Source organism: Eucyclogobius newberryi, unplaced genomic scaffold, assembly GCF_026437365.1.
Source record: "Eucyclogobius newberryi isolate DKJ021-1_F unplaced genomic scaffold, fEucNew1.0.hap1 SCAF_9, whole genome shotgun sequence".
NCBI classification, from domain to species: Eukaryota; Metazoa; Chordata; class Actinopteri; order Gobiiformes; family Gobiidae; genus Eucyclogobius; species Eucyclogobius newberryi.
In genome coordinates this window covers 38941072-38968868 of record NW_027316532.1, presented here as the reverse complement: position 1 = coordinate 38968868, position 27797 = coordinate 38941072, and the positions used below count along the sequence as shown (strand labels likewise).

General features: G+C 41.7%; 2 protein-coding genes across 2 annotated transcripts in view; one reads left to right on the top strand and one right to left on the bottom strand.

Moving 5' to 3' along the window:
• Positions 1–11452: 11452 nt before the first annotated feature.
• On the bottom strand, positions 11453–12847 carry psmb11b (proteasome 20S subunit beta 11b). The gene is made up of 2 exons (XM_072438096.1): positions 12686–12847; positions 11453–12505 (listed from the first exon to the last, which is right to left on the bottom strand). Exons 1-2 carry the CDS (start codon positions 12845–12847, stop codon positions 11453–11455), a joined length of 1215 nt encoding a protein of 404 aa, XP_072294197.1.
• Positions 12848–14060: 1213 nt separating this feature from the next.
• Positions 14061–27797, top strand: part of LOC140353523 (protein sel-1 homolog 3) — an 18089-nt gene continuing 4352 nt past the window's right edge. The window contains exons 1-20 of the mRNA XM_072438095.1: positions 14061–14117; positions 14443–14956; positions 15629–15755; positions 17808–17929; positions 19161–19276; positions 19364–19563; positions 19790–19931; positions 20734–20872; positions 20988–21104; positions 21183–21388; positions 21492–21671; positions 23181–23300; positions 23419–23559; positions 25721–25783; positions 25855–26028; positions 26481–26608; positions 26976–27059; positions 27154–27235; positions 27458–27533; positions 27618–27736. Of these exons, the coding sequence (XP_072294196.1) occupies positions 14061–14117; positions 14443–14956; positions 15629–15755; positions 17808–17929; positions 19161–19276; positions 19364–19563; positions 19790–19931; positions 20734–20872; positions 20988–21104; positions 21183–21388; positions 21492–21671; positions 23181–23300; positions 23419–23559; positions 25721–25783; positions 25855–26028; positions 26481–26608; positions 26976–27059; positions 27154–27235; positions 27458–27533; positions 27618–27736 (2907 nt within the window). The remainder of the gene's footprint in view (positions 14118–14442; positions 14957–15628; positions 15756–17807; positions 17930–19160; positions 19277–19363; positions 19564–19789; positions 19932–20733; positions 20873–20987; positions 21105–21182; positions 21389–21491; positions 21672–23180; positions 23301–23418; positions 23560–25720; positions 25784–25854; positions 26029–26480; positions 26609–26975; positions 27060–27153; positions 27236–27457; positions 27534–27617; positions 27737–27797) is intronic.

Below are 27797 nucleotides of genomic sequence, written 5' to 3'. Positions count from 1 at the left end.
CTCTTCTTCAGACTTGACACTATTAACCGGACAATCATCTTTTTTATGTACGTATGGTAAATTAGCCACATGCTAACCAGACGTAGGACACCTGCCTCTGGAGGACATGGACATGACGTGGAGGCCTGACCACGCCCAGATCAGACCAGGACAAAGCGCCGAGGCGAGACACGTTACAGCAAAACCAACTCTGAGGAAGATTGTGAGTGAAGTCGAAAATGTAACGTACGTAACAAACAAACTGGTCTGAAATAAAGACACATGAACCTCATTGGACCATAGTTTTAATAAAACATTTTCATACTATTTCTGATGCAGATTCATACCAATCAGTTATATACTTTCTCCAGTTTCCACAAATGAGAATCTTTAGTATTGATTTGTATTTGGACATCCTTTAGACCAAGCTTTTTGGGGTTTGAACGTTACCTTTATTTTTCAGCCAGGACAAGGCCCACAGTAACATTTATAAAGAGGACATGCACACACCACAGTAACATTTAAAGAAGACACGCACACACCACAGTAACATTTATAAAGAGGACACGCACACACCACAGTAACATTTATAAAGAGGACATGCACACACCACAGTAACATTTATAAAGAAGACATGCACACACCACAGTAACATTTATAAAGAAGACATGCACACACCACAGTAACATTTATAAAGAGGACATGCACACACCACAGTAACATTTATAAAGAGGACACGCACACACCACAGTAACATTTATAAAGAGGACATGCACACACCACAGTAACATTTATAAAGAAGACATGCACACACCACAGTAACATTTATAAAGAAGACATGCACACACCACAGTAACATTTATAAAGAGGACACGCACACATCACAGTAACATTTATAAAGAGGACTTGCACACACCACAGTAACATTTATAAAGAAGACACGCACACACCACAGTAACATTTATAAAGAGGACACGCACACACCACAGTAACATTTATAAAGAGGACATGCACACACCACAGTAACATTTATAAAGAAGACACGCACACACCACAGTAACATTTATAAAGAGGACACGCACACACCACAGTAACATTTATAAAGAGGACATGCACACACCACAGTAACATTTATAAAGAAGACATGCACACACCACAGTAACATTTATAAAGAAGACACGCACACACCACAGTAACATTTATAAAGAAGACATGCACACACCACAGTAACATTTATAAAGAAGACACGCACACACCACAGTAACATTTATAAAGAGGACACGCACACACCACAGTAACATTTATAAAGAGGACATGCACACACCACAGTAACATTTATAAAGAAGACACGCACACACCACAGTAACATTTATAAAGAGGACACGCACACACCACAGTAACATTTATAAAGAGGACATGCACACACCACAGTAACATTTATAAAGAAGACACGCACACACCACAGTAACATTTATAAAGAAGACATGCACACACCACAGTAACATTTATAAAGAAGACACGCACACACCACAGTAACATTTATAAAGAGGACACGCACACACCACAGTAACATTTATAAAGAAGACATGCACACACCACAGTAACATTTATAAAGAGGACATGCACACACCACAGTAACATTTATAAAGAGGACACGCACACACCACAGTAACATTTATAAAGAGGACATGCACACACCACAGTAACATTTATAAAGAAGACATGCACACACCACAGTAACATTTAGAAAGAGGACATGCACACACCACAGTAACATTTATAAAGAAGACATGCACACACCACAGTAACATTTATAAAGAGGACACGCACACACCACAGTAACATTTATAAAGAGGACATGCACACACCACAGTAACATTTATAAAGAAGACATGCACACACCACAGTAACATTTATAAAGAGGACACGCACACACCACAGTAACATTTATAAAGACACGCACACACCACAGTAACATTTATAAAGACACGCACACACCACAGTAACATTTATAAAGAAGACACGCACACACCACAGTAACATTTATAAAGACACGCACACACCACAGTAACATTTATAAAGAGGACACGCACACATCACAGTAACATTTATAAAGAGGACATGCACACACCACATTAACATTTATAAAGAAGACATGCACACACCACAGTAACATTTATAAAGAGGACTTGCACACACCACAGTAACATTTATAAAGACATGCACACACCACAGTAATATTTATAAAGAGGACATGCACACACCACAGTAACATTTATAAAGATGACACGCACACACCACAGTAACATTTATAAAGAGGACACGCACACACCACAGTAACATTTATAAAGAGGACATGCACACATCACAGTAACATTTATAAAGAAGACATGCACACACCACAGTAACATTTATAAAGAAGACATGCACACACCACAGTAACATTTATAAAGAAGACATGCACACACCACAGTAACATTTATAAAGAGGACATGCACACACCACAGTAACATTTATAAAGATGACACGCACACATCACAGTAACATTTATAAAGAAGACATGCACACACCACAGTAACATTTATAAAGAGGACATGCACACACCACAGTAACATTTATAAAGAAGACATGCACACACCACAGTAACATTTATAAAGAGGACACGCACACACCACAGTAACATTTATAAAGAGGACACGCACACACCACAGTAACATTTATAAAGAAGACATGCACACACCACAGTAACATTTATAAAGAAGACATGCACACACCACAGTAACATTTATAAAAAGGACACGCACACACCACAGTAACATTTATAAAGAAGACATGCACACACCACAGTAACATTTATAAAGAGGACACGCACACACCACAGTAACATTTATAAAGAAGACATGCACACACCACAGTAACATTTATAAAGAAGACATGCACACACCACAGTAACATTTATAAAGAGGACACGCACACACCACAGTAACATTTATAAAGAGGACATGCACACACCACAGTAACATTTATAAAGAAGACATGCACACACCACAGTAACATTTATAAAGAGGACACGCACACACCACAGTAACATTTATAAAGAGGACATGCACACACCACAGTAACATTTATAAAGAGGACACGCACACACGACAGTAACATTTATAAAGAAGACATGCACACACCACAGTAACATTTATAAAGAAGACATGCACACACCACAGTAACATTTATAAAGAGGACATGCACACACCACAGTAACATTTATAAAGAGGACACGCACACATCACAGTAACATTTATAAAGAGGACACGCACACACCACAGTAACATTTATAAAGAGGACATGCACACACCACAGTAACATTTAAAGAAGACACGCACACACCACAGTAACATTTATAAAGAAGACATGCACACACCACAGTAACATTTATAAAGAAGACACGCACACACCACAGTAACATTTATAAAGAGGACATGCACACACCACAGTAACATTTATAAAGAAGACACGCACACACCACAGTAACATTTATAAAGAAGACATGCACACACCACAGTAACATTTATAAAGAGGACACGCACACACCACAGTAACATTTATAAAGAGGACACGCACACACCACAGTAACATTTATAAAGAAAACACGCACACACCACAGTAACATTTATAAAGAAGACATGCACACACCACAGTAACATTTATAAAGAAGACATGCACACACCACAGTAACATTTATAAAGAGGACACGCACACACCACAGTAACATTTATAAAGAAGACATGCACACACCACAGTAACATTTATAAAGAGGACACGCACACACCACAGTAACATTTATAAAGAAGACACGCACACATCACAGTAACATTTATAAAGAGGACATGCACACACCACAGTAACATTTATAAAGAAGACATGCACACACCACAGTAACATTTATAAAGAAGACACGCACACATCACAGTAACATTTATAAAGAGGACATGCACACACCACAGTAACATTTATAAAGAAGACACGCACACATCACAGTAACATTTATAAAGAAGACATGCACACACCACAGTAACATTTATAAAGAGGACACGCACACACCACAGTAACATTTATAAAGAAGACACGCACACATCACAGTAACATTTATAAAGAGGACATGCACACATCACAGTAACATTTATAAAGAAGACATGCACACACCACAGTAACATTTATAAAGAGGACACGCACACACCACAGTAACATTTATAAAGAGGACACGCACACACCACAGTAACATTTATAAAGAAGACATGCACACACCACAGTAACATTTATAAAGAAGACATGCACACACCACAGTAACATTTATAAAGAAGACACGCACACACCACAGTAACATTTATAAAGAGGACACGCACACACCACAGTAACATTTATAAAGAGGACACGCACACACCACAGTAACATTTATAAAGAAGACATGCACACACCACAGTAACATTTATAAAGAAGACATGCACACACCACAGTAACATTTATAAAGACACGCACACATCACAGTAACATTTATAAAGAAGACACGCACACACCACAGTAACATTTATAAAGAAGACATGCACACACCACAGTAACATTTATAAAGAGGACACGCACACACCACAGTAACATTTATAAAGAGGACACGCACACACCACAGTAACATTTATAAAGAAGACATGCACACACCACAGTAACATTTATAAAGAAGACATGCACACACCACAGTAACATTTATAAAGACACGCACACATCACAGTAACATTTATAAAGAAGACACGCACACACCACAGTAACATTTATAAAGAAGACATGCACACACCACAGTAACATTTATAAAGAAGACACGCACACACCACAGTAACATTTATAAAGAAGACTTGCACATACCACAGTAACATTTATAAAGAAGACATGCACACACCACAGTAACATTTATAAAGACACGCACACATCACAGTAACATTTATAAAGAAGACATGCACACACCACAGTAACATTTATAAAGAGGACACGCACACACCACAGTAACATTTATAAAGAAGACATGCACACACCACAGTAACATTTATAAAGAGGACATGCACACACCACAGTAACATTTATAAAGAAGACATGCACACATCACAGTAACATTTATAAAGAGGACATGCACACACCACAGTAACATTTATAAAGAAGACATGCACACACCACAGTAACATTTATAAAGAAGACACGCACACACCACAGTAACATTTATAAAGAAGACACGCACACACCACAGTAACATTTATAAAGAGGACATGCACACACCACAGTAACATTTATAAAGAGGACTTACACACACCACAGTAACATTTATAAAGAAGACATGCACACACCACAGTAACATTTATAAAGAAGACATGCACACACCACAGTAACATTTATAAAGAGGACATGCACACATCACAGTAACATTTATAAAGAGGACACGCACACACCACAGTAACATTTATAAAGACACGCACACACCACAGTAACATTTATAAAGAAGACACGCACACATCACAGTAACATTTATAAAGAGGACATGCACACACCACAGTAACATTTATAAAGAAGACATGCACACACCACAGTAACATTTATAAAGAAGACACGCACACATCACAGTAACATTTATAAAGAGGACATGCACACATCACAGTAACATTTATAAAGAAGACATGCACACACCACAGTAACATTTATAAAGAGGACATGCACACACCACAGTAACATTTATAAAGAAGACATGCACACATCACAGTAACATTTATAAAGAGGACATGCACACACCACAGTAACATTTATAAAGAAGACATGCACACACCACAGTAACATTTATAAAGAAGACACGCACACATCACAGTAACATTTATAAAGAGGACATGCACACACCACAGTAACATTTATAAAGAAGACACGCACACATCACAGTAACATTTATAAAGAGGACATGCACACACCACAGTAACATTTATAAAGAAGACACGCACACATCACAGTAACATTTATAAAGAGGACATGCACACACCACAGTAACATTTATAAAGACACGCACACACCACAGTAACATTTATAAAGAAGACACGCACACACCACAGTAACATTTATAAAGAAGACACGCACACACCACAGTAACATTTATAAAGAGGACATGCACACATCACAGTAACATTTATAAAGAAGACATGCACACACCACAGTAACATTTATAAAGAAGACACGCACACACCACAGTAACATTTATAAAGAAGACATGCACACATCACAGTAACATTTATAAAGAAGACACGCACACACCACAGTAACATTTATAAAGAGGACATGCACACATCACAGTAACATTTATAAAGAAGACACGCACACATCACAGTAACATTTATAAAGAGGACATGCACACACCACAGTAACATTTATAAAGAGGACACGCACACACCACAGTAACATTTATAAAGAAGACATGCACACATCACAGTAACATTTATAAAGAAGACACGCACACACCACAGTAACATTTATAAAGAGGACATGCACACATCACAGTAACATTTATAAAGAAGACACGCACACACCACAGTAACATTTATAAAGAAGACATGCACACATCACAGTAACATTTATAAAGAAGACACGCACACACCACAGTAACATTTATAAAGAAGACACGCACACACCACAGTAACATTTATAAAGAAGACATGCACACATCACAGTAACATTTATAAAGAAGACACGCACACACCACAGTAACATTTATAAAGAGGACATGCACACATCACAGTAACATTTATAAAGAAGACACGCACACATCACAGTAACATTTATAAAGAGGACATGCACACACCACAGTAACATTTATAAAGAGGACACGCACACACCACAGTAACATTTATAAAGAGGACACGCACACACCACAGTAACATTTATAAAGAAGACACGCACACACCACAGTAACATTTATAAAGAGGACACGCACACACCACAGTAACATTTATAAAGAAGACATGTACACACCACAGTAACATTTATAAAGAGGACATGCACACATCACAGTAACATTTATAAAGAGGACATGCACACATCACAGTAACATTTATAAAGAGGACATGCACACATCACAGTAAGTTATCCCTTAATATGGAGCCACAAAGGGCCCATGTGTTTGTGACATTTTACTTTGTGGTCACATCCAGCTGAGTTTGCTCTTTTCTGCTGGACTAATCTGGAGGAAAGTGCCAGAGAAGAACAAAACGCTTTGAAGAGCGACGACAGACGGAGTCCCCACTGTTCTGAGCTCACATTCCACATCTGTATTTGCTGCAGACAAAACGTTTCGTCACGTCACAGTTTAAGAATCCACAGCACTTTACAAGCTCGGGCACCAACTACATGCACCGCATAAAACACCACGCATTTCAGTAATATTGGGAAACGCAGACTCAACATCTTCTGATTTTCTCTCTGATCTGAATCTTCACTATTAAACTATATAATATTATCCACGCTTTTGTAATCCTGGGTCAGTTTTGGTGATAGAAATTGGAATTGTCAGTCCAGCAGTTGAAGAAAAATGATCCACGACTCTTTTCTTAAACTTCTTTAAATAGTTTTGGTCCCTTTATAAAATTGCTTTCTACAGCTTCTGTTTCCTGCCGATAGCGTTTGATTTATGGCGTTCAATCACCAGAATCAAGTCAGTGCCGTTGTGACTGTGTTGTTTTCTATTCCGGTTGAACTGTATAGACTTTTACAGGTTACGCAACTCTGCTGTAACGTTGTCCCCACAGTGACATCATGAGGTTAAACCAGCATTTTCATCATCACTATAACCAGTCCAAGCTCTTCATTCTGACACTGCGTCTGCAATTATTCAGTGACTCTGCAGATCGTGGAGGCGAGAGGTGCTGAACGGCCTTTAAACTTGTGTCTTTGCGAGGCCCATGTCAGTCGTGAGGAGTTCAACATCCCGGGACTGTTGGTGGAGCGTGTGCAGCGTTCCACGTGTCATATCGCCGTGGCTGTTTTTGAAAGCGATCTCAGCGTACGAGAGACTTTTAGATGTGTGTAACGTATAGCGTGCAGACATATGGGTTCGTCATATCAACTATATTAAAGGCAGAGCTGGGTGACAGTTCTCAGTGTGGGGATGGGATCTGAGGCTGTGGGTGCATCCCGCTGTCTTTGTGACTGAGCAGCTGAGGGACTCCAGAAGCACTTCCTACAAACAAGGAGGAAGTCAGGACTGAACCAGGTCTAAAGTTGGACTGAAATCAGGGCTAAATCATTAAAAATCAAAGACTGAGAGAAGGGTCTTGGAGAATGCATTAGATTTATGATTGACAGACTGCCTCTTATAAACCAGAGAAGCTCCTTCAAATCCTCGTCCATAATTTGCCAGTTCGTTAGTGGTAGAATGATTACTGAATAAAACTAGTAAAACATGTCAGGATAAAAGTATGAATCCAAGCTTTCTTAATACTCAATTGTAGGTTTAATCGTTTTGGTATAATACATATTGTCTGAATTCATGTCATTCATTCATTACTTTGTGTGCGTTTAGTAGTTGTTTGTCATGTATTTTTAATTGAATGTTCAGTGTCAGTCCCAGTGTCAGTCCCAGAGCTGGAGAAATACGAGCCACGTGTGGAGTCAGTTTATATTGAACAAGGCCAAAAACACATCGACATTGGGATTAAGAATGTTTCTTTGTCTGCTCCACATACATGAGTCACCCCGATGGTTCACTCCAGAGCAAATGGACGGAACGCTCCGTAGTTTGACTGTAAAGAGAGAGCAGAACGATAAGCTGGTAAGTGAGGTATTTGTCTAAGGGATTGGTCCTGAGCCAGAACACTGCTCCTGTTTACAGCCTTGTACAACAGTGTTTGGACTGCAGTGTTTGGTCCAAATCTTTTTATATTGTTCCCTTTAGAGCCCAGTTTCACATCAAATGTCTTTGTTATTTTTCTCTGGAGACAGAGGCTATCAGCGAGTGAGCAGTGAGGAGGGAAGCTGAAATGTTGCTGTGCTTTTCATTTGTTTCCCCTGAAATGCCGAGCACTAGTGCATTTATTTGTTGCTGCAATAGTATTTATAGCAGGAGAAGTAATTATGAATAGCTTGCACACCATATATTTGAACCCGGAGCCAGAATAGTATGGTAGAATTAGCTGTTTAACTGTCAGATTGCAGATTTGTTGTACTATTTTATGGTTAATAACATTTTAGGCCTGTCCACATTAACAAAAAGCTGACACAAACCTCAAAATCTCTGTCACATAGATAAACAAAAGGGAGCGGGGACAAGTTAGTGGGTCATAAGTCTGAAAAATCTCCCTTATATTTATACAGGCCCCAGTCCTCCACGAAATTATGACATACAAGACGTATAAAACACAACACAGTCGTTAAAATGCAAACTGCACATAAACTTTCATTAAAACTCTGCTTTGTTTGTTTCTCCTCTTTATTTATCTTTCACACATTTGTCCTGTTCAAAAACTGGTGAAAAGAATGTCAGTTCTGAAAAACATCTTTTATTAGATGATTGTACATATTTCCCACAGTAACAGACTTTTCACACATCATTTCACATTTCATGCATATTACTGTACATAGTGACCTTTTCAGTTTTCATTTTTCTGCACTTTCTCTGCGTCCTTCTGCTTTTCTCTTTTACACAAAGAACTGAAATCTGCAATCAGCCAAGAATCCACAGAATAATTTCATTAATGCTTAAAACAGATGGAATGTAGTTCTGTACAAAAGTCCTGCTTTAGAGTTGTTTTTACAGCTCAAGTCGTTTAAAGAAATGATTGGTCCACAAAAGACACGCTCTGCATCGATTACTGGCGATGCTGACACAATATCTCAGAACTATTAATATATCGATGAGCAGACCACGTATTTGACACAAATTACACCATCACAGGAGTTCATGCAATTACAAATACATTTACAGAAAACTACTAGTAAACAATGTATTTATATGTAAAACAGCAGAGTAAACTCACAATTCACTCCAAAATCCTGAACTAACTCACTCCAAGTCTTCTCCTTCCTGCTGTTGTCTAAAGTCTAAACCTACATTTTTATAATCCCCCACGAATAATTAGAGGACTAATAAGACTCCTGAATAATCAACTAAATAACTACAGGTTTACTGCCTTCTGGTTTTGTAATCCTACGACATAAGAACTAAAATATTGCTACTAGGCGCTATGTCAAACCTTAATGTAAAGGTTTTTTGGCTGTTTATGTCACATTAACTTGACTTACTAAATGTTCTATTGTGACACGCTTTTTTTGCCCTTATCAGACACGGCTTAATCCTAAATCCGGGTTTAGTCCTGGTTTAGACCCAGTTTGTCTCTGTTACCTTTCCCCTGGTTTATTCCTTACACACCGGAACAAAGACTGTGATTATCTGAAAATCCCACCGAATCATTTATGATGTTTTTGTCGCTGAATTAAAAATGCCAGGCACGTCCTCGTGCTATTAGCTCACCACAATAGACAAACATCAGCTGTTGATTAGTGGGAACGATATGCGTCTCCCAAATCATTTGAGAAAATGCCCGGAGGATGCATCTGCCTGTCCTGTTCATTAATTTATATCTGAAGCCATCACCATTCCAAAATACTCCCCTATGTTTGCCTGTCTGCTCTCATCTTGCTGCTGTCTCTCCAGGCACATCCACAACCCTCTTCCTTTTCATTTACTCTGCCTCGTCTCCTATAGACCTGCTTCAGACTGGTGCTGGTTTTGTCCATATTTAGTGTGGGTTTGATTCACGTTAAGCCCTAGTTTCGATTTTCCACATTTAATGAATCTAATTATTTAAGATAATTCAGATTAACAGCAAAAACGAGTCGTATCAATTCAAAATGCAAAAGTCAACTTACATGTTAAGTATATTTTAATCTGGTTGTTTAAGTCACATTTTGATTTATTAGAGTGTTTGATTTCATAAAGTTGGTCACAGACTTCATTCATTCATTCATTCATTCATTTTATTTATACAGACTTGAAGAATGTTAATGTATTAAGCAGCATAATACAAACAATTAAGGATTTCACTGTTGGTTTTATTAATAATCATGAATACTGGCTCAATGTTTCTGCTCTAAATTAACCTGGGGTTTAATCCAATTTAGTTTTCCTTTAGTTTTGTCTTGATTTAGCCCTGGTCCAGTTCTGGCTTGGGCTGTGTCTTATTTTAGATCACATACATGTTTAGTCCTGGTTTGAGTATTTAGTAAATGCTCTTATCTTCTTAAGAGCATCTCTGAGCCTTAAGGAACAACTGTTCCTACTGTCATTGATGTTTATGTTATAATATCTTTTATGCACATTTAAACCAGGGCCAGACATAGATCACTGCTATGTCCTTGTTGATTACTTTTTATTTCAGGTTTAGTTCTGTTGTGGATGGAGCATCTTAGATTACACCTCTTCTAATCCTGTTTCCTTGCTTGCTCTAGTCCTTTCATTTCTCTCTTTCTCTCTATAATACTCCTCTTTCAGATCTTCCCTCGTTCTCCGTGTCCAGCCCTTTGAAGACATGTGATAGACGTCCACACAGTTCCCCGAGTACGCGTCTCTGTGTGTGGCTCTGAACACCGCCTCTCTTCCCACCGCCACAGCCTCGTCCACCGTCAGGCCCCACTCCACCCTCTGGTCTAATATAGAGTAGGCATACGGTGATCCCGAACCCACCGAGAAGAGCGCCCCCTGAAGCCGAGTCCCGTCACTGCACACGTAGAACAGACTTGGGCCAACGTGAGACGATGTAGACAGAATTTGAGCATCATCTACATTGGCTTTGTGACTTTTGGGATCCTCTTTGCACTCAGAATCTCCTCCAGGACATCCGGCGTCCTCTTCACTCCCGTCCCACCCGCACAGAGTGGCAGCCACGCACAATTCCGTCCCCTTAAACGGGTGCAGCATGTGGGACAGCAGTTTGGCCGCCGCCCTCGTAGATAAGCGTCTTCCGTGTCGCAGCTGGTACAACCTCAACTCTCGGGAAAGAATACGCTTCCACAGCGCGCAATCGGCCGACGTGCCGGAGGTGGTCCCGACCAAGTGGCTGTGGATGGGCAGGATCTTTTGGGCAGCGGGGCACGCCACCTGACCGGAGCAGCTGGACCGAGTGTCCGCAGCCGCCAAAACTCCCCCCTGGAAGATAAACGCCAAAGTGGTCGTCCCGTGGGAAAGAGGGAATGGCAGAGGAACGGACTGCGAAGACAATGAAGGCAATGACGTGTCTGACAGGTCGTTGGAGTGTGTTAGGAAATGGTCATTGGAGATTTGAGTGCGGCGGACTTGTCCAAACTGCAGCGGACTTTCTTCCAAGTATTCTGTCACTGGGATAGAAAACCTAAAGGGGCTGGAAGAAGGTAAGTCTCTGGTAAAGGAAAGTCCAGTCGTATTTTCAAACAATGACGAACCACTTGCTTTGACAGGTCCAAAGAAGTCATCGTATTTACAAAAGTCCTGCAGAGCCATTTCAAAAAGAACCCCCCGTCACAGCCGATGTTTGTCAGATCTGATCGCAGATAATCCCGGAGATCTGAAAACAGGTTGATTTCATCCACCATCGGCCTTTATATGGACGACAAGCTGCGTACCTTGCATTAATTATCAGCTCCTAGCATCAGCAACAGTTAGCGTTACCTCGTTTTTCCAACTCTTTGATGCACTTGCCGCCAGTCGCCCGTGGGTAATTAGTTTTGGCTGCCACATCAGGCCGTTTTCAGATCCGATTTCTTCAAAGTCGTGAGTAGGCGGGGGCCAAAGAGGACGCAGGCTAATGGCAAAAGGCTTGGCTTGGAGCATATCGTATTATGTTAGACTCTTGGCTTTGATCAATCCTCTGAGTCCTGTAAATAGAGAAGGACTCAAAGGGGGAATGTTCCGTGTCATGCCGGATGTTATTGTTGAGTGGATAATGGGGGGTTGTGTATTATACTGTACCCTGCTTAAGGCCTGTGGTTGGACAGCATCCAGTCCTCCGAAACACAACAGGCTGATTAATAAAGTAATCAAAATAATATGAATTGTCAACCGTAAACCATAAAACCAGGGAATATAAAGAAAATGTCACTGCAGAAATAAAAGCGGCCCAAGGACTCGTTTATTGAAATGTTTGTTTTGTTTCAGTGCAACTCTTGAGAAAAGTTACTTTATGTTTTACTAAAATATGTCTTTAATCTATCTGTTTCTTAGTGTGCAAGAAAATATAAACCTGTAAGTTTAGTCAAGTGGCAGTCAATGCTTAGTTCCAATTCAGGAGCACGTTTTAACTGACTTAAAGGCGTAATGGACCACATCTGAGTCTCATTTCCTCGTGGCGTGGACGGCCGATTAGTCCTGCCACGGACTTCTCAAATGGGCGAAAAATCCTCCATTAAGTCTTTAATTACACTTGTTTTGTACTATTTTGCTTTGTGCAGCGTTTAAGGCTGGAAATTATTGCAATAATGGCAATACAATAAAAGTACCGGTACTGCAATATTGATTTGAACTGCAAAATCTGAATATTCCTCTTGACACAATATTTTCAGTTCATATTAAAACAAATATGTTCATGTATTGGTCGAACTCTGTCAAAAATGTTTAGTGTTTTGTGATTATTACATATTGATACTTTTGCAATATATTGTGCAGACCTAAAAGCATTCTCCTTATTTATTTAGCTTTCATATTTTTGAACAGTTTACACAATACATGATTACATACATGTCATGTACACATACATACATGTCATGCTACCTTTATTTTTGACAAATATAGGTCGTGTCATCCTGCCCTGAGATTTAAATAGACTATTGACATTTGGTTTAGTCATCAGCAGGACAAAGCTTTCAGGTTTGGAGCTCTTGAAAACCCTTCATGCAAATGAAAGTTGTTTAACTAGATGATCAGGCAGCGCCTCGGGCCTCTGGGTGGATCCAAACACAGGCACAACCTGTTCTGAGATCTCACTCCGACTTCCTGATGTTTGTTTGGGCTCAGCTGTTGTAAAGTGTGCAGGACCAAACATCTAGAAATGGCCTTTAAATTCTGCTCTTTTAAACATGTCCATTTCTTTTCATCAACAATCATGGTAAGATATATAAGCTATTATTCCATTTGTAATATACTGAGGCATGTGGTTTGGCAGTTTAAATTTGGTTTCTTGTAATAACATTGTCGTGTTTACAGGTTAGACCAGTAGAAGTTTAGTTCCAGTTAAATCATGACTTAGACCTGTTTTTATCTACTTTTAGCCCTTTCACATTAATCTGATACTGATTTGATTTGTCCTGAATCTGTCGTTTGTAGACGCAGCTTTCTCTTTCATTTTTAGCTTAGTGAAGGTTGTACTTTAGGAAGCAAGTCTTTTCTTTGCACTTTTGACTGTTCTCGTTACACGTTTGCCTCGCCGCCAGGGCCTCTGTGCGTTGCTGGTCCTTTCCGCCTCCTCGCTCGCCGTTGACAGCTCACATCACAGTTTCATTGCATTCGCCTCGGCTCCTGACAGAGTGGTGGATGGTTCGACCGTCGTCCTACGCTACAACTGCTCCCGGCCGTGTCAGCTCGGCATCCGTGTGTTGGCGTCCACATTACAGGAGACAAATTTGGTCATCTTCAGGAGGACATGGCTCATCCGGGCCCCCGGGGGCCAAACGACACACCAGGTGCTCCTCCGATTCCCTCCATCTGTTTTGTTCCGGGGCAGTCTTCATAACAGGGAGGTTTTGGAGGTGCTGGATTTGACTCTTGGAGCTTGGATTCGGCACAAAGACGTTCCCGAAGGTGGAATCCTGGAGGTTTCTAAGCAGCTGCAGATAACTCCACTGTCAGAGCGTCCGATCAAGCCTCCCACCGAGTGCCCTTCATGGCCCTCGCAGCTAATGTGGCGAATAAACACTCGGCGAATCACTCGCTGCCGGCAGGAGGCAGGTCAGACATTTTTCATAAACACTCTTACAAAAATGGAATGTTGTTAAAGAGCAAAGAAGGCTTGTAACGGATTAAATGAACTATCTTTACCAAAAGAAGCAACATGTCACTTTTCTGATGAGGAGTAAGTCCTCATGGAGGTTTGACTGCTTTTCCTGGAAATAATACAAGTTTGGCATTAAAGCTATCTCAAGGTTAATACATTAATTGTATTTTATTGCTCAAAAGAGTGTAAAATCCCCCTTTCCATAGATCTGACCAGTAACTTGGACTTGGGGTTTTACTTTCTACCGATTTTAATGCCACAGTGATAATAAAAGATGGTCCTTATTTAAACACTAGGATGTCATTTCTACATTATGTAATAGTCGCTTCTTAAATATTCTCTTATGCTATTTCTCATGTAGATCAAGATCCTATTTTGTGACGTTTGTCTGTACCGATACTTAGATACCGATACTTAGATGCCGATACTTCGATACCGATACTTGGATACCGATACCAGTCTTAATAATCTTTAGTATCCATGCTTTTGACAGCTCTACTTCAGCTACGTAGAATTCTGAACTGATAAAAGATTTACAGCTTGAGTAGAATTCTCTGCAAAAGTGCGCACACTGTTCACAATCACCACAAATAAAAAAACACTGAATATCTGATCTGTCCGTGCAGCAGAGATGGATCTGCTGGACTTCCCCCTGGCCAGCACCGGGGAGGGCTTTGGAGTGGTCCGCAGGGTCCCGCCTGTGAGGGACAGAGACCTGGAGAGACTGCGTTGTCGTTCTGTGACCAAACCAAGGTCAGACAAACTCCACCACAACAACTTTTCAACTGTTTTATTTCAGCCGTCTTTTCTGTGGATTTAAGCACACGGCGGGACGGAGCGGCCAGTGGAGAGCCAAATGTCCTCAAACTGGGAAAAGGTATAGAAAGGGTCAAAGTAAAAGGCCACAGACTATGGACCGGTGGCTGCAGAGTCTCCTTTTGGAAGAACTTAGTTTTATTGCCATTTTCAGGGAACAAACTTCATAAACTAGAAACTTGCTTCCACGTTAAGGTGCAAAATAAAACAATGAGAATGATATGCTAAAATAAGGGCATACAAACTTTTTAAAAATGTGTACGAATAAAGCTAGAATAATATATATACGACAAGATCAGAACAACAGGGCAAATACATGAATTATTACGAGGCAGGTGTTATTAAGTGTTTATGAATCTGATAAACTCACAGCACCAGCTGCAGGTAAATGAACATATCCACTTGAAAGTAGAGACGTCCCGATCCGATACCGAGTGTCTGATTTTGAATATCTGCCGATACCGAGTCCCGATCCGATACTTTTGTAACACATTAAAAAAATGCACAAATGCAACATAAACAGGTTGCCCCCAGTCTTTATTTTAACACTTTAACAGTGAAACCTTTCTTTGAGGTAGTTTGAATAAGAAATAATATTGCAAAATTTGAATTAAATGAAAATAGCAGCTCAACTTCAAATGCCCAGCAGCAGTAAACAAATAAGCAACGTGCGTGTTAAATGAAAGTACAAGAGAGTCATAAAGTAAGACATAATGTGCTTTTCAGAACTGCACTCTTAATTCTCTTCTGGCTTAAATAATACAGCGTATGTTTTTCTTGATGAAATCCGTCTGAATGTCGAGTCTGGAGTAAGCCAGGGGCCAGTGCCAGGGGCCAGTGTTCTTCCTCGCGGTCGCCACGGTGACTATCACGCCTGCATCAGCTCACACTCCTCTGTCTCACCCATAAGCTTTCTTCATATTAGGAGTGTTTGTTTCAAATTACATCGACCCGTCGCTTGTTAATGCCACAGTTGTTGAGCATTATTTTTTCCTTCATCTGTGATGCTCTGCTGGGACAGGGCGCTGTGGCAGGGCGCTGTGACAGGGCGCTGTGGCAGGGCGCTGTGACAGGGCGCTGTGACAGGGCGCTGTGACAGGGCGCTGGGACAGGGCGCTGTGGCAGGGCGCTGTGGCAGGGCGCTGTGACAGGGCGCTGTGACAGGGCGCTGGGACAGGGCGCTGTGGCAGGGCGCTGTGACAGTGCGCTGTGGCAGGGCGCTGTGGCAGGGCGCTGTGGCAGTGCGCTGTGACAGGGCGCTGGGACAGGGCGCTGGGACAGGGCGCTGGGACAGGGCGCTGGGACAGGGCGCTGTGGCAGGGCGCTGGGACAGGGCGCTGGGACAGGGCGCTGTGGCAGGGCGCTGTGACAGGGCGCTGGGACAGGGCGCTGGGACAGGGCGCTGGGACAGGGCGCTGGGACAGGGCGCTGTGGCAGGGCGCTGTGACAGGGCGCTGGGACAGGGCGCTGGGACAGGGCGCTGGGACAGGGCGCTGTGGCAGGGCGCTGGGACAGGGCGCTGTGGCAGGGCGCTGTGACAGGGCGCTGGGACAGGGCGCTGGGACAGGGCGCTGGGACAGGGCGCTGGGACAGGGCGCTGTGGCAGGGCGCTGTGACAGGGCGCTGTGACAGGGCGATTATGAGGAGAATGTCTAAGAAGAGGAGAACGGCCTGAGCTCAGGAGGGAGTCCATGATGTCTCAGTGTGATGAGACTGAGGGCTCCAGCTCACTGACTCTTTTCTTTGCAGCGTTGGCAGATGATCTCCACTCACTTACTTTCACTTCTCTGGTTTTATGAATGACTTTACCGGCTCCGTGACGCCTCGTCACCGGAGCATAAAGCATTTTTATTTAGGGTCAATGAGAGACGGCGAGGTCAGTGATAAAGCGGATTGCAGGCGGCGCAGGTTTATTCCTTTGTCTTACTCCACATCATGGCTCAGGAGTTGTTCTAAATGAAGTGTCAGACGGGGTTTTGTGGCTTTCAGAGCGGCGCTGTCCATGTGGATCTTCCTGGTGCAGAACTGTCCAGAAACCACCTGTGCCATCTTCCATCACCTCAACAGTGAGAAACTGTATGATTCTCCTCTGATACAAGTCTCAGACGCAGGTGAGGTGGAGGTTCAACAATTCGTCTGCTTTGGAATGTTCCATAGTATGGCATTACACGCATCTACATGAAAGGGAACATATCATGTGAAAACAGCTTTAATCTGTGTTTTTCCTCCCTAAGAACAAATCCTCTGGAAAGAACTGTTACGTTCAGAGTAATAATGCTGTGGAATGCGGCTCAATAAACTGTGTTTTAAGACGATGTTAAAGATACACACTCAATATGATTAAAGGTCATGTGTTGTGCTATAATGTGTTTCCATTGACGTACTGATATATTTTCATGTAATGTACTTAAACCTCTTTATAGAGCTATAATAATGTAATGATCTTATTGTAAAACTCATGTTTTACAATGCTCATGTCTTTACTTATACAAACACTAAAGAAATACATAAATGAAAGTTGTATTTTCATGGATTTATTCATGTTTAATGTTCTAAAATGTAGCCACTTTTCAGAAATAATAACATGAAGAGGCGGAGCTTATCAGTTATGCAGTTTTAAACAGGAAGTCAATGGAGCTGCTTCTGTTATGAAGCCGTTTTAGGTCAAAATTGGAGTTTACAATGAACATAATTTAATGATAATCTACTTATATTATGTTATAGATTAATACAACTGAAAAAGTATAATGTGTGTGGTTTAAGAGGAACATGTCATTTCACAGTAAGAATTATGTTTTTCATTTATGAGCAATAAAACCTCTCCAGGGAAAGTGGCAAACTCGCCTTTAGAAAATATCTTTCTTGTTATTGTTTTTGAGCAGTTCTAAATATATTTTACTTATTTAATATGGAGGTAATTACCCCCCAATAAGGTTAGACAGACACAAAAAAGTTGACCTTATTTACATGATGATATCAACATTTTGTGTGTGATTTTGTTTTTTTTTTATTTACAATACAATATCATCTATCCCAATAAAACTCAAATTATAACAGTAAAAAGAGAAAAACACAAGGTTACATATAACAACATTTTCTGTATGTTTTATATGAGTTAGAAAAACAAAATAATTACTCTTAACAACTGCTCAAAATTAGAGGAATATCCCAAACACAAGTCATATGAATATGTTTTTCCCGTGGCTTTGTGGCGGCGTTAGCACGAGGTGAACGATGGGGAGGTGATTGTGACTGACGATGTGGGCTGAGCGCGGCTGTGAACAGACTTTATATTTTAATAAACCTGTGGTGTTTTATACCTCTGTCATTTCTCTTGTGCAGGCGACCTCATCATTCAAGCCCATTTGACAGAAGGAGCGGACGAGGCTTTCCGCACCAACGTGGCCCTGCCCCTGTGGACGTGGGTGCGGCTGGACCTCTACATGGACGGAGCCGAGGTAAAGCACAGCTGATGTCCAAGTGTGGGACACGAGGAGACATCAGGACAGAGCTCGTGGCGTCTCATCTGACGCCTGCTTTTTCAGTGTCTAATTTCCTTCCTGAACAGCTGCAAGATCCAGAACAATGGTCTTTTCCAGCTGGTGAACTCCAGGCGCTCGCAAAGTGTTCCGCAATTTAGAGTCGTTCACGTCTGGCCAGGTTTGCCTCGGCGTTTCACCGTGTTTGTGTTTCAGGTGCGGCTGGAGTACAGGCTGGACGGGCGGGACTATGCGTCCACGTATAAGTACGAGCGTCTATCATAAGCAGCACATACAAGTACAGTGGGTTGGAGGATGGGTCAAATGCATAGTACAGGTTTTACCTACTGCGATAATACAGACGGCTAAAGTATGTGTAAGATGAACGGAAGAAACAACTTGGATGAGCAGAGAAACATATTCAGTGTTTAAACGTTTGTCCAGCTGATGGAAGGACGTTTTCTTTTGTCATTACACTATTACACGACTGAGTAAAACTGACTTTCACAGATTTGCCAATAACATACATTTCGACGACACTGATGGATACTTTGTCATTGGAGGGAGCCGATATTTTAAGGGCTTCCGTGGATATTATGGCCCCATGAAATACTTCAGATTTGGTACTAACAAGGTAATAATATGGTGAAGTATTTATGGCAAAGCATCATGACCACCGACAGTTGAAGTAGACGGTGGTGGAAGAAGTACAATTTTGTTATTTAAGTACAGATACACGTTCAAAAAATATTTCAGTAAAGGTTTTTAAAAAGTACTATAAGAGTAAAAAACAATTGTTCAATTGTTAAATGTATTGACATTGGTCTTGTGATATATTTACAATACAATTCTTAATTTTCAAGTTAATTTTATGTATTTTTTTACTCAAAGTTGAGGCTTGAACTCAACACCTTTCTGAGTTTTTTTCAGGACAGTTAAAAAAGTAGTTGTAAATGTAGTACTTGCTCTCAAATGTAGTGCAGTAAAAGTGAAAAACAATTTAAGTGAAAATGTAAGTATTTTCTACCACTGTAAGTAAATAACAGAATATCTCATTTAAAACAGCAAGTATATTTGTGGTATAGAACAGTTCCACCAGCTCTAGTCCACATCAGAGGGAGGTCTGCCCCTTGTGGTCAGAGAAGTTCGTGCAGCTTCTGATAAAAGGTGGTCATAATGTTTTGCATGACCAATGAGTAATAATGTACCATCAGATGAGATGTCATAGCTTTGCCTCCCAGGTCAAGTTACAGGTCAGATCTGTGGAGAGGCAGCCCCACTCACTATAAGAATGTATGTTTTTGAACCCTAAAAACACATGAATAAATGTAAGATGGATAAAGTCAATGCTCTACTGCGGAACATTGGAGGCAAAGCTGTAACATCTCCATCAGGAAAGTCACAGAGTCAAACACCATTCTGTCCATTTGTTGCAGATAAGTCACGATCTGTCTCCCAAAGACGTGTCCATGGGTCTGGCCCAATATCATGCTGAATGTGAAGAGCTAAAAGACATTACCACCATCTTCCAGCAGGAAGTCACAGCCAGCCATTTCCTGTCACCACTCAACCAAGGTGCAACATTGTCTTGACAAGATAGTCTTTATAAATAGAGTCAATCAGAACAAATCACACCTAATACATGGACAGAACCATATTGTTGACAGTTGAACGTGACGTTGTGATCCAGGCGTTTGGAGTCATTTTGCCAAGAAAACATGCAAACAGAGATGGAGCTGGGAAGCACAGAGAAAACACAGCACCTTTGTCAACTTCCTGCGAACGACGGAGGAGCAGATTCAACAAGGTGAGTCCGGTTTGCACCCAAAGCGGCGATGACTAACGTCCCGAGTGTTTTTGAGAAAGCGCTTCATCTTCTCTGCAGGAAATTTCAGCCTGAAGAACCTCAGGAGTGGCTTGTTCCACGAGGGAGCTGGAGCCATGTTTCCCCGGGACCAGGTGGAACTGAAGATGACGGAGGAATCAAGAGCCCTCCTGCGCACAGCCTCCTGTTTGGGGAACCACAAAGCATCTCTGCTCCTGGCCTGGCTCCATCTCTCTGGCCTGGGACACGCGCTCGATCAGCCCAAGGTACAAGTCAATGCACTTTTAGAGCTTTTTAAATTGAAACAGTTACAAAGACGGATCACAGATCGATTTGTATTTTATTGGTATGCGCGCGCGTGTCTTGCAGGGGCATATCTACAGTTTGATAGCAGCTTTAGGTGATGACCGCTTTGCCCTGATGCATGCTGGGTACAAGCATACACAAGGAATTGATGGCTTTCCCAAAGACATGGATATGGCTTGTAGCTACTACTCCAACATGGGGGCCCAGAACCACATGGACCTGGGGACAATGCATCAGAGGACGGTGAGAGCAGAGCTGGTTTCATCTCTGGAGTGAGAACATTGTTTGTGCTTTAAGTGTAGTTTCTATAATGTTTCAAAGTGGTTCTATAATTGTGCGCTGAACCAGTTTTTGTCTGGTTCACCCAAAGGACAAGTTGCCGACTCAAAAACAGAGCAATGTAGTTTATTCGATCCAATGCAGTGAAGAAAGTTGTAAAGAACGTACATAGGTGAGACGAAACAGCCTCTACACAAGAGGCTTTATCAGCACAGAAGAAATACTAGTTCAGGACCTCAGAGCGCCGTGCATCTCCATCTTGAAGCCTCTAATCACTCGTTTGAAGACGGTGAGGTGAAGGTTTTAAGCAGGAGAAAAGATGGTTTGAAAGAGGAGTCAAGGAAGCTATTTTTGTTAAAAAAGAAATACCTTCTTTAAACAGAAATGGAGGGCTTAGGTTTCATCTTCCTGTTATTTATAATGGGTTACTGAACCCCTGGAAAGGTAAAGGACATTCAGATGCTAATCAGGTCCTCAGGGTGGTTGAGCCAGGGTCTCACAAAGACAAAGAGGTTTATAATAGCCCATTAAAATTCTGAATAGGCTCGGTAGATACAAGGGGGGAGTTTCTGTTGAAACAAACAACTCTTTCTACTTCAGGAAGGCTCCTCCCAATGGGCGGGTCTTACCACAGAACAGTATTAATATCGGAGTTCTCGACCTAAATTCTGTTATTGACAATGACTCTTGGATGAGAGTCGAAACGTCTATTTTTTCAAACTGAGTCCAGATGAAACAACTGAAGCTTTTTCTACTATGGAACACGCCTGGACGAATGAGAGATTACACCGACATCGTAAATGAGCTTAAACTCTTCATTTTGATGAGTAATCCTCTAAAAACATAATAGGAGGAGATTCTATTTCAAGCTCTTTCATGAGGCTGTAGCACACGGCTGAAGGAGCATTAGGAACATGGATGTGTCTTTATAGAACCTAATTTAATGTCGCTTTTGAATTAAAATGGCAAAATAAAGTAGTTTCAAATGAAATTTTTACAGACAATTTTACAATTTTACAGATACAACATTTAAAAAATAAAATAAAATTTATATATACATATATTTCAAAATGATTAATTTTCCTATTATGAATCAGGGCTGCAAGAATTAAGCAACTAATTGTGACTTGAAAAAAGTGTGATTTCCTGTGGGACTTTCCCGGTTAGATGAAGGTCAATAACATAATAAATACATCTGGACTACATATATTCTACAACTCATATAAAAAGAGCTTTTATAACAAACACAGTGGCATTATTAAATCAAAATGTCCAAAAAGAATAAACTATATGTGATATTCATGAATAATACACTTTAGTTATAAGTTGATAATGTATTTAAAAAGTTGACTAGTAAAATAAATGTTAGTGACAGCCCTATTATAAACAGTGTTATCTATTTATATTCTTATTCAATATGATGAACTGACACGTTATTATAGCATTTTGTGTTTGATGTTGTTTTAATGACAGCAGTACAGCGTTGAACACATCTACCTTGAGAAACCTGAGGACTTGGCCGAATGGACGGTTGGCAAGGACATGCTGGACTATCTGAAACACCAGGCTGAGCAGGGGGACGCGGAGAGCCAGGTGTGTATTAACTGTGTTTTTATTATCATGTAAAAACTCAATTAAGCCTCTTTCAATTGACTCCTTCTGATCCACTGGGCTGGGACTGTCGGCCAATAAAAAAGTCTATTATGTGCAGAGACACTTGGGAGCCAAACTGTACTGGGGACAAAATGGCATCTTCAAAGACACGGCGAGCGGCGTGCGGTGGATGGAGAGGAGCGCCATGCAGATGAACAACCCGGGCGCCATGTACGACTACTCCATCGTCCTCATGAAGGTGGATGTTTCACTCTCACATTGACCTGGTTCATGGTTCATGGTTCATGGTTCATGGTTCACACTGAACTGGACAAATCCATACGTGGCACAAACTTCTCTCTTTTCCTTCTCAATAGTTTTACAATGTGGGATTCACGTTATTATTACACGTTTGTGGAGATAATCCCTAACACATCATGATCAGGTTCAACATCTGTGGATTAGTTTGGATATTATTACTGTATTATTATTATATATTTTTTCATTCATAACATATAAAAGACATCATCAGTGAAATAAAGTTAAACATCCCAAAATTAATGAAAAGGAAAAGGAAAAAGAGCAATCTTAACTTTTCCCTTTTCATCTTATACTTGACACTGATATTTTAAAACATTTCATTACACATTTGCATTTAAATAACATACATTCATTCATTGCAAACATATATCCACCCTTTTAAATGCAACAATGTCATTTTCTTTTTTATAAATGCGTATAATGATTGCTTATGATGTATGTTCCTTTTAGATTATAGATTATTATATCCCTGAATGTTTACAATTCATATTTGGCATTTTTAAGGCTTTAAGTTGGAAATATAATTTATTAGATAGATCTATTTTTTGTAAACTAAATATTAGTTGCATATATGTTTTTCCGAAATCAGAAGATGATCACATTCTAGGAGAATTGGAGAAGAGAATCTGACCGATATCGAAGCTCAGGTTCAGGAGTCGTGGAACTGGACCAGCTCCAGACGCTCCATCGGGAGCTCCAGGGTTCATGGGAGTTTGCACAGTCCACATGTGCTTTGTGGATCTGAAGAAAGCCTTGGACCGTGTCCCTCGGGGTGTCCTTTGGGGGGTGCTCCGGGAGTACGGGGTCCGGGGCCCTTTGCTCAGGGCTGTCCGGTCCCTGTCTGACCGGAGCAGGAGCTGTAAGTCAGACCTGTTCCCAGTGCATGAGGGACTCCTCAGGGCTGCGCTTTGTCACCGGTTCTGTTCATAGTTTGTATGGACAGAATTTCTAGGAGCAGTTAGGGGTCAGAGGGTGTGGTCAGGGGTCAGAGGGTGTGGTCAGGGGTCAGAGGGTGTGGTCAGGGGTCGGAGGGTGTCCGGTTTGGGGACCACAGGATCTCATCTCTGCTGTTTGCAGACAATGTTGTCCTGATGGCTCCATCAAACCCGGACCTGCATCATGCACTGGGACGGTTTGAGCCGAGTGTGAAGCGTTTGGGATGAGAATTAGCTCCAAATCCGAGGTCATGGTTCTCGACCGGAAAAAGGTGGCTTGTCCTCTCCAGGTGGGTGGGGGGTCCTCGCCCTCTCCAGGTGGGTGGGGGGTCCTCGCCCCAAGTGGAGGAGTTCAAGTATCTCTGGGTCTTGTTCAGTGAAGGATGGAGCATGAGATTGACAGTTGGATCGGTGCAGCAGCTGCAGTGATGCAGTCGCTGCATCGACTGTTGTGGTGAAGAAGGAGCTGAGTCCAAAGGCAAAGCTCTCGATTTATCGGTCATTCTACGTTCTGACCTCACCTATGGTCATGAGCTTTGGGTAGTGACCGAAAGAACAAGATCGCCAATACAAGCGGTCGAAATGAGTTTCCTCCGCCGGGTGGCTGGGCGCTCCCTTAGAGATAAGGTGAGGAGCTCAGTCACATGGGGGGAGCTCAGAGTAGAGCCGCTGCTCCTCCAGTAGAGGTGGCTCGGGCATCTGCTCCCCAGGGAGGCGCCTCCTTGGGGAGGTGATTCGGGCATGTCCTGTGGAAGACCCAGGACACGCTGGAGGGACCCTGTTTCTTGGCTGGCCTCGGAACGCCTCGGGATCCCCCCAGAGGAACTGGGTGAAGTGTCTGGGGAGAGGGAAGTCTGGGAATCCCTGGTTAGACTGCTGCCCCTGCGATCCGGCCCCGGATAAGCAGAAGAAGATGGATGGATCAAATTCTAGAGCTTGAACAAAACATTATTTGTATTAATAATTGGTGCTAATGATAATTCATTGCACTATAGTCTGTTAAATTTAATGGACATTTCTTTGGAAGTCAACAGTTTCATTTACAAACACTGAAGTAGTCTATGTACTGTAAAGACGATGTATATAAGTGAGTTTAACAGGATGTTTGGAGCGTGTCTCTGCTTTGACACTTATTGATTGTGTGATTGATGTGGATCCCTGCAGGGCCAGAAAGTCAAGAGAAACTACACCCAAGCGGTGGAGCTGCTGAATAAGGCTGCAGAGATGGTATGTGCCCAAATTCAGTCCGAGCAAGTGTGTTTACTGTCATGGCTGAAGCCTGTTTCCTTGGGCTGCAGGGCTCAATTAACGCCTTGAACGCTCTGGGCTTCTATCACGGGATTATCCTGAACAACCACAGAGCAGCGGTGAAATACTTTGAGCAATCTGCGCGTAATGGAAGCGAGGACGGCATGTTTAACCTGGGAGTTTATCACCTGAGAGGCATCATCCCGGAGCAGCAGAGGAATGAGGTGCTCAACCTAATTAAGGCTTTGATAATGAATCCCTTTGATTGGCACTGTTTTCTCTTGATTTGATTCTAGACTTTTTACGATGATGTTGAAACGTATGACATATGGACAAAGGCAACTGCATTGTACAAAGTAGAGTAGGTGAATTAATTACAATCGAATCTGTTGAAAGTATAAGTATTTATCATGCATTTTATCCTCAAATCTAAGAAGATGCACATTTTACAGTGGCCAAATTATGATTATTGTGATTATTATGGCTGGGTTATAGTTTAAAATGAGTCAATGGCTGTGGTCCAGTCCAACAATCTATTTTGTGTCATCTAAATATTTCTTGTGTATGGGGTGCATATTATACAGTGAGTCATAATGTTATGGCTGGTGTTTGTATTAAAGAGGAAACGGGGCACGTCTGAAGGAAAGAAATGGTCAAATATTGAGTTTGTTTTCAGACTGCAGCTGTCCTCTACTTCCTGAATGCGTCTGCACTGGGACACATCGGTGCGTCGGTCGAGGGGGCGTACTACCTGTCCACAGGTGAGCTGGAGGGAGTGCCCCAGGACGCAGAGAGAGCCGTGAGGTACGAGTCTTCATTAGCTTTGGTGAAGAAAGCCTGGTTTGGGGCTGTTGTGCTGTAGCCCACAGTCTGTGGCTTCTCGTTTCAATGACAGTGGCTAATTCAAGGTCAGAATCCACAATTTGCATTTCTAAAAATAAAAGCCACTGACGCTGCTTTGATGTAGCCCCACACTCACACACGGTTTGTGCTTACCAATGCTACTGTGCCTGCTTCTGCATTTAGAGAGGGCCCTGCTGCTCCCGCCCAGGCTTTTTATAGATGACCTCAACAAATCACAACTATTTTTAAATTAGATTAAAATATTTCCAGTTTAAGCGAAGTAAATGCTATTGCATAATTCATCCGCCGTCTTTTACCTTCCGTGCAGAATGCTAAAAAAGGTGTGTGAACAGAATGGACATCTTGGATTTATGATCAGAGAAGCTCTCCGAGCCTACCTCCAGGGCTCCTGGTGGGATATTAATATCTATTACATTTCAATTGTCCTCATTTAATCACCGTGTGTGCCTGCTTTTTTACTCTTGTGTTATTGTGCTGCGTCACAGGCAGGAGGCGTTTGTCAAGTATGTTTTGGCAGCAGAAGCTGGTTTGGGTTTGGCCCAGAGCAACGTGGCTCACCTCTGTGAGGTAAATGATGGCTGCGTTTAGCAGCTGCACTTGTCCCTGTTTCAAATGGTAATGACTCTCACTTTGATTCAGCCCCTTTAACACATCAGTGGCTTGTGAAAACAGTGTGTGTTTTTCTGCTCACATACGGCGAAGCCAAACTGAGCTGGAGGGAAATGATTAGCCACTAATGAAATAAGTTTCATCACGGCGCTGCAGTCTCTCACTGTGCTCTTCTCTCAGGAGCGGCATCTGGGTTATGACTGTCAGTGGAGATATCAAAACCATTCCATATTAAACTATGATCCACATCTTTCCGGTGAGTTCCTCATTTCATTTTGTTCTAACCTTCAGTCTTCAGCCACGCTGCTCAATAAACAGAAAGTATTTATCTTCTTTATAGCCCTGCTGAGGATGGGGGACTCCTTGATGGCCTCATGGAGCTCTGGGCTGGGCTCATTATCAGCTCTGGTGAGGGCTGTGTGGTTCTACAGTCGCGCCGCCATGAGGGGCAGCCCCCAGGTGACACTTTCACCACAGCAACTCAACTCTGATCAACACAATCAAACTTTCATGTGCTCAG

Bases quoted from the DNA above. Each gene is read 5' to 3' on its own strand.
- psmb11b (XM_072438096.1), bottom strand. From the start codon at position 12,847: ATGCTCCAAGCCAAGCCTTTTGCCATTAGCCTGCGTCCTCTTTGGCCC. The intron at 12,506-12,685 runs GTAACGCTAACT...ATGGCTCTGCAG, and splicing joins CAAAGAGTTGGAAAAACGAG to GACTTTTGTAAATACGATGA.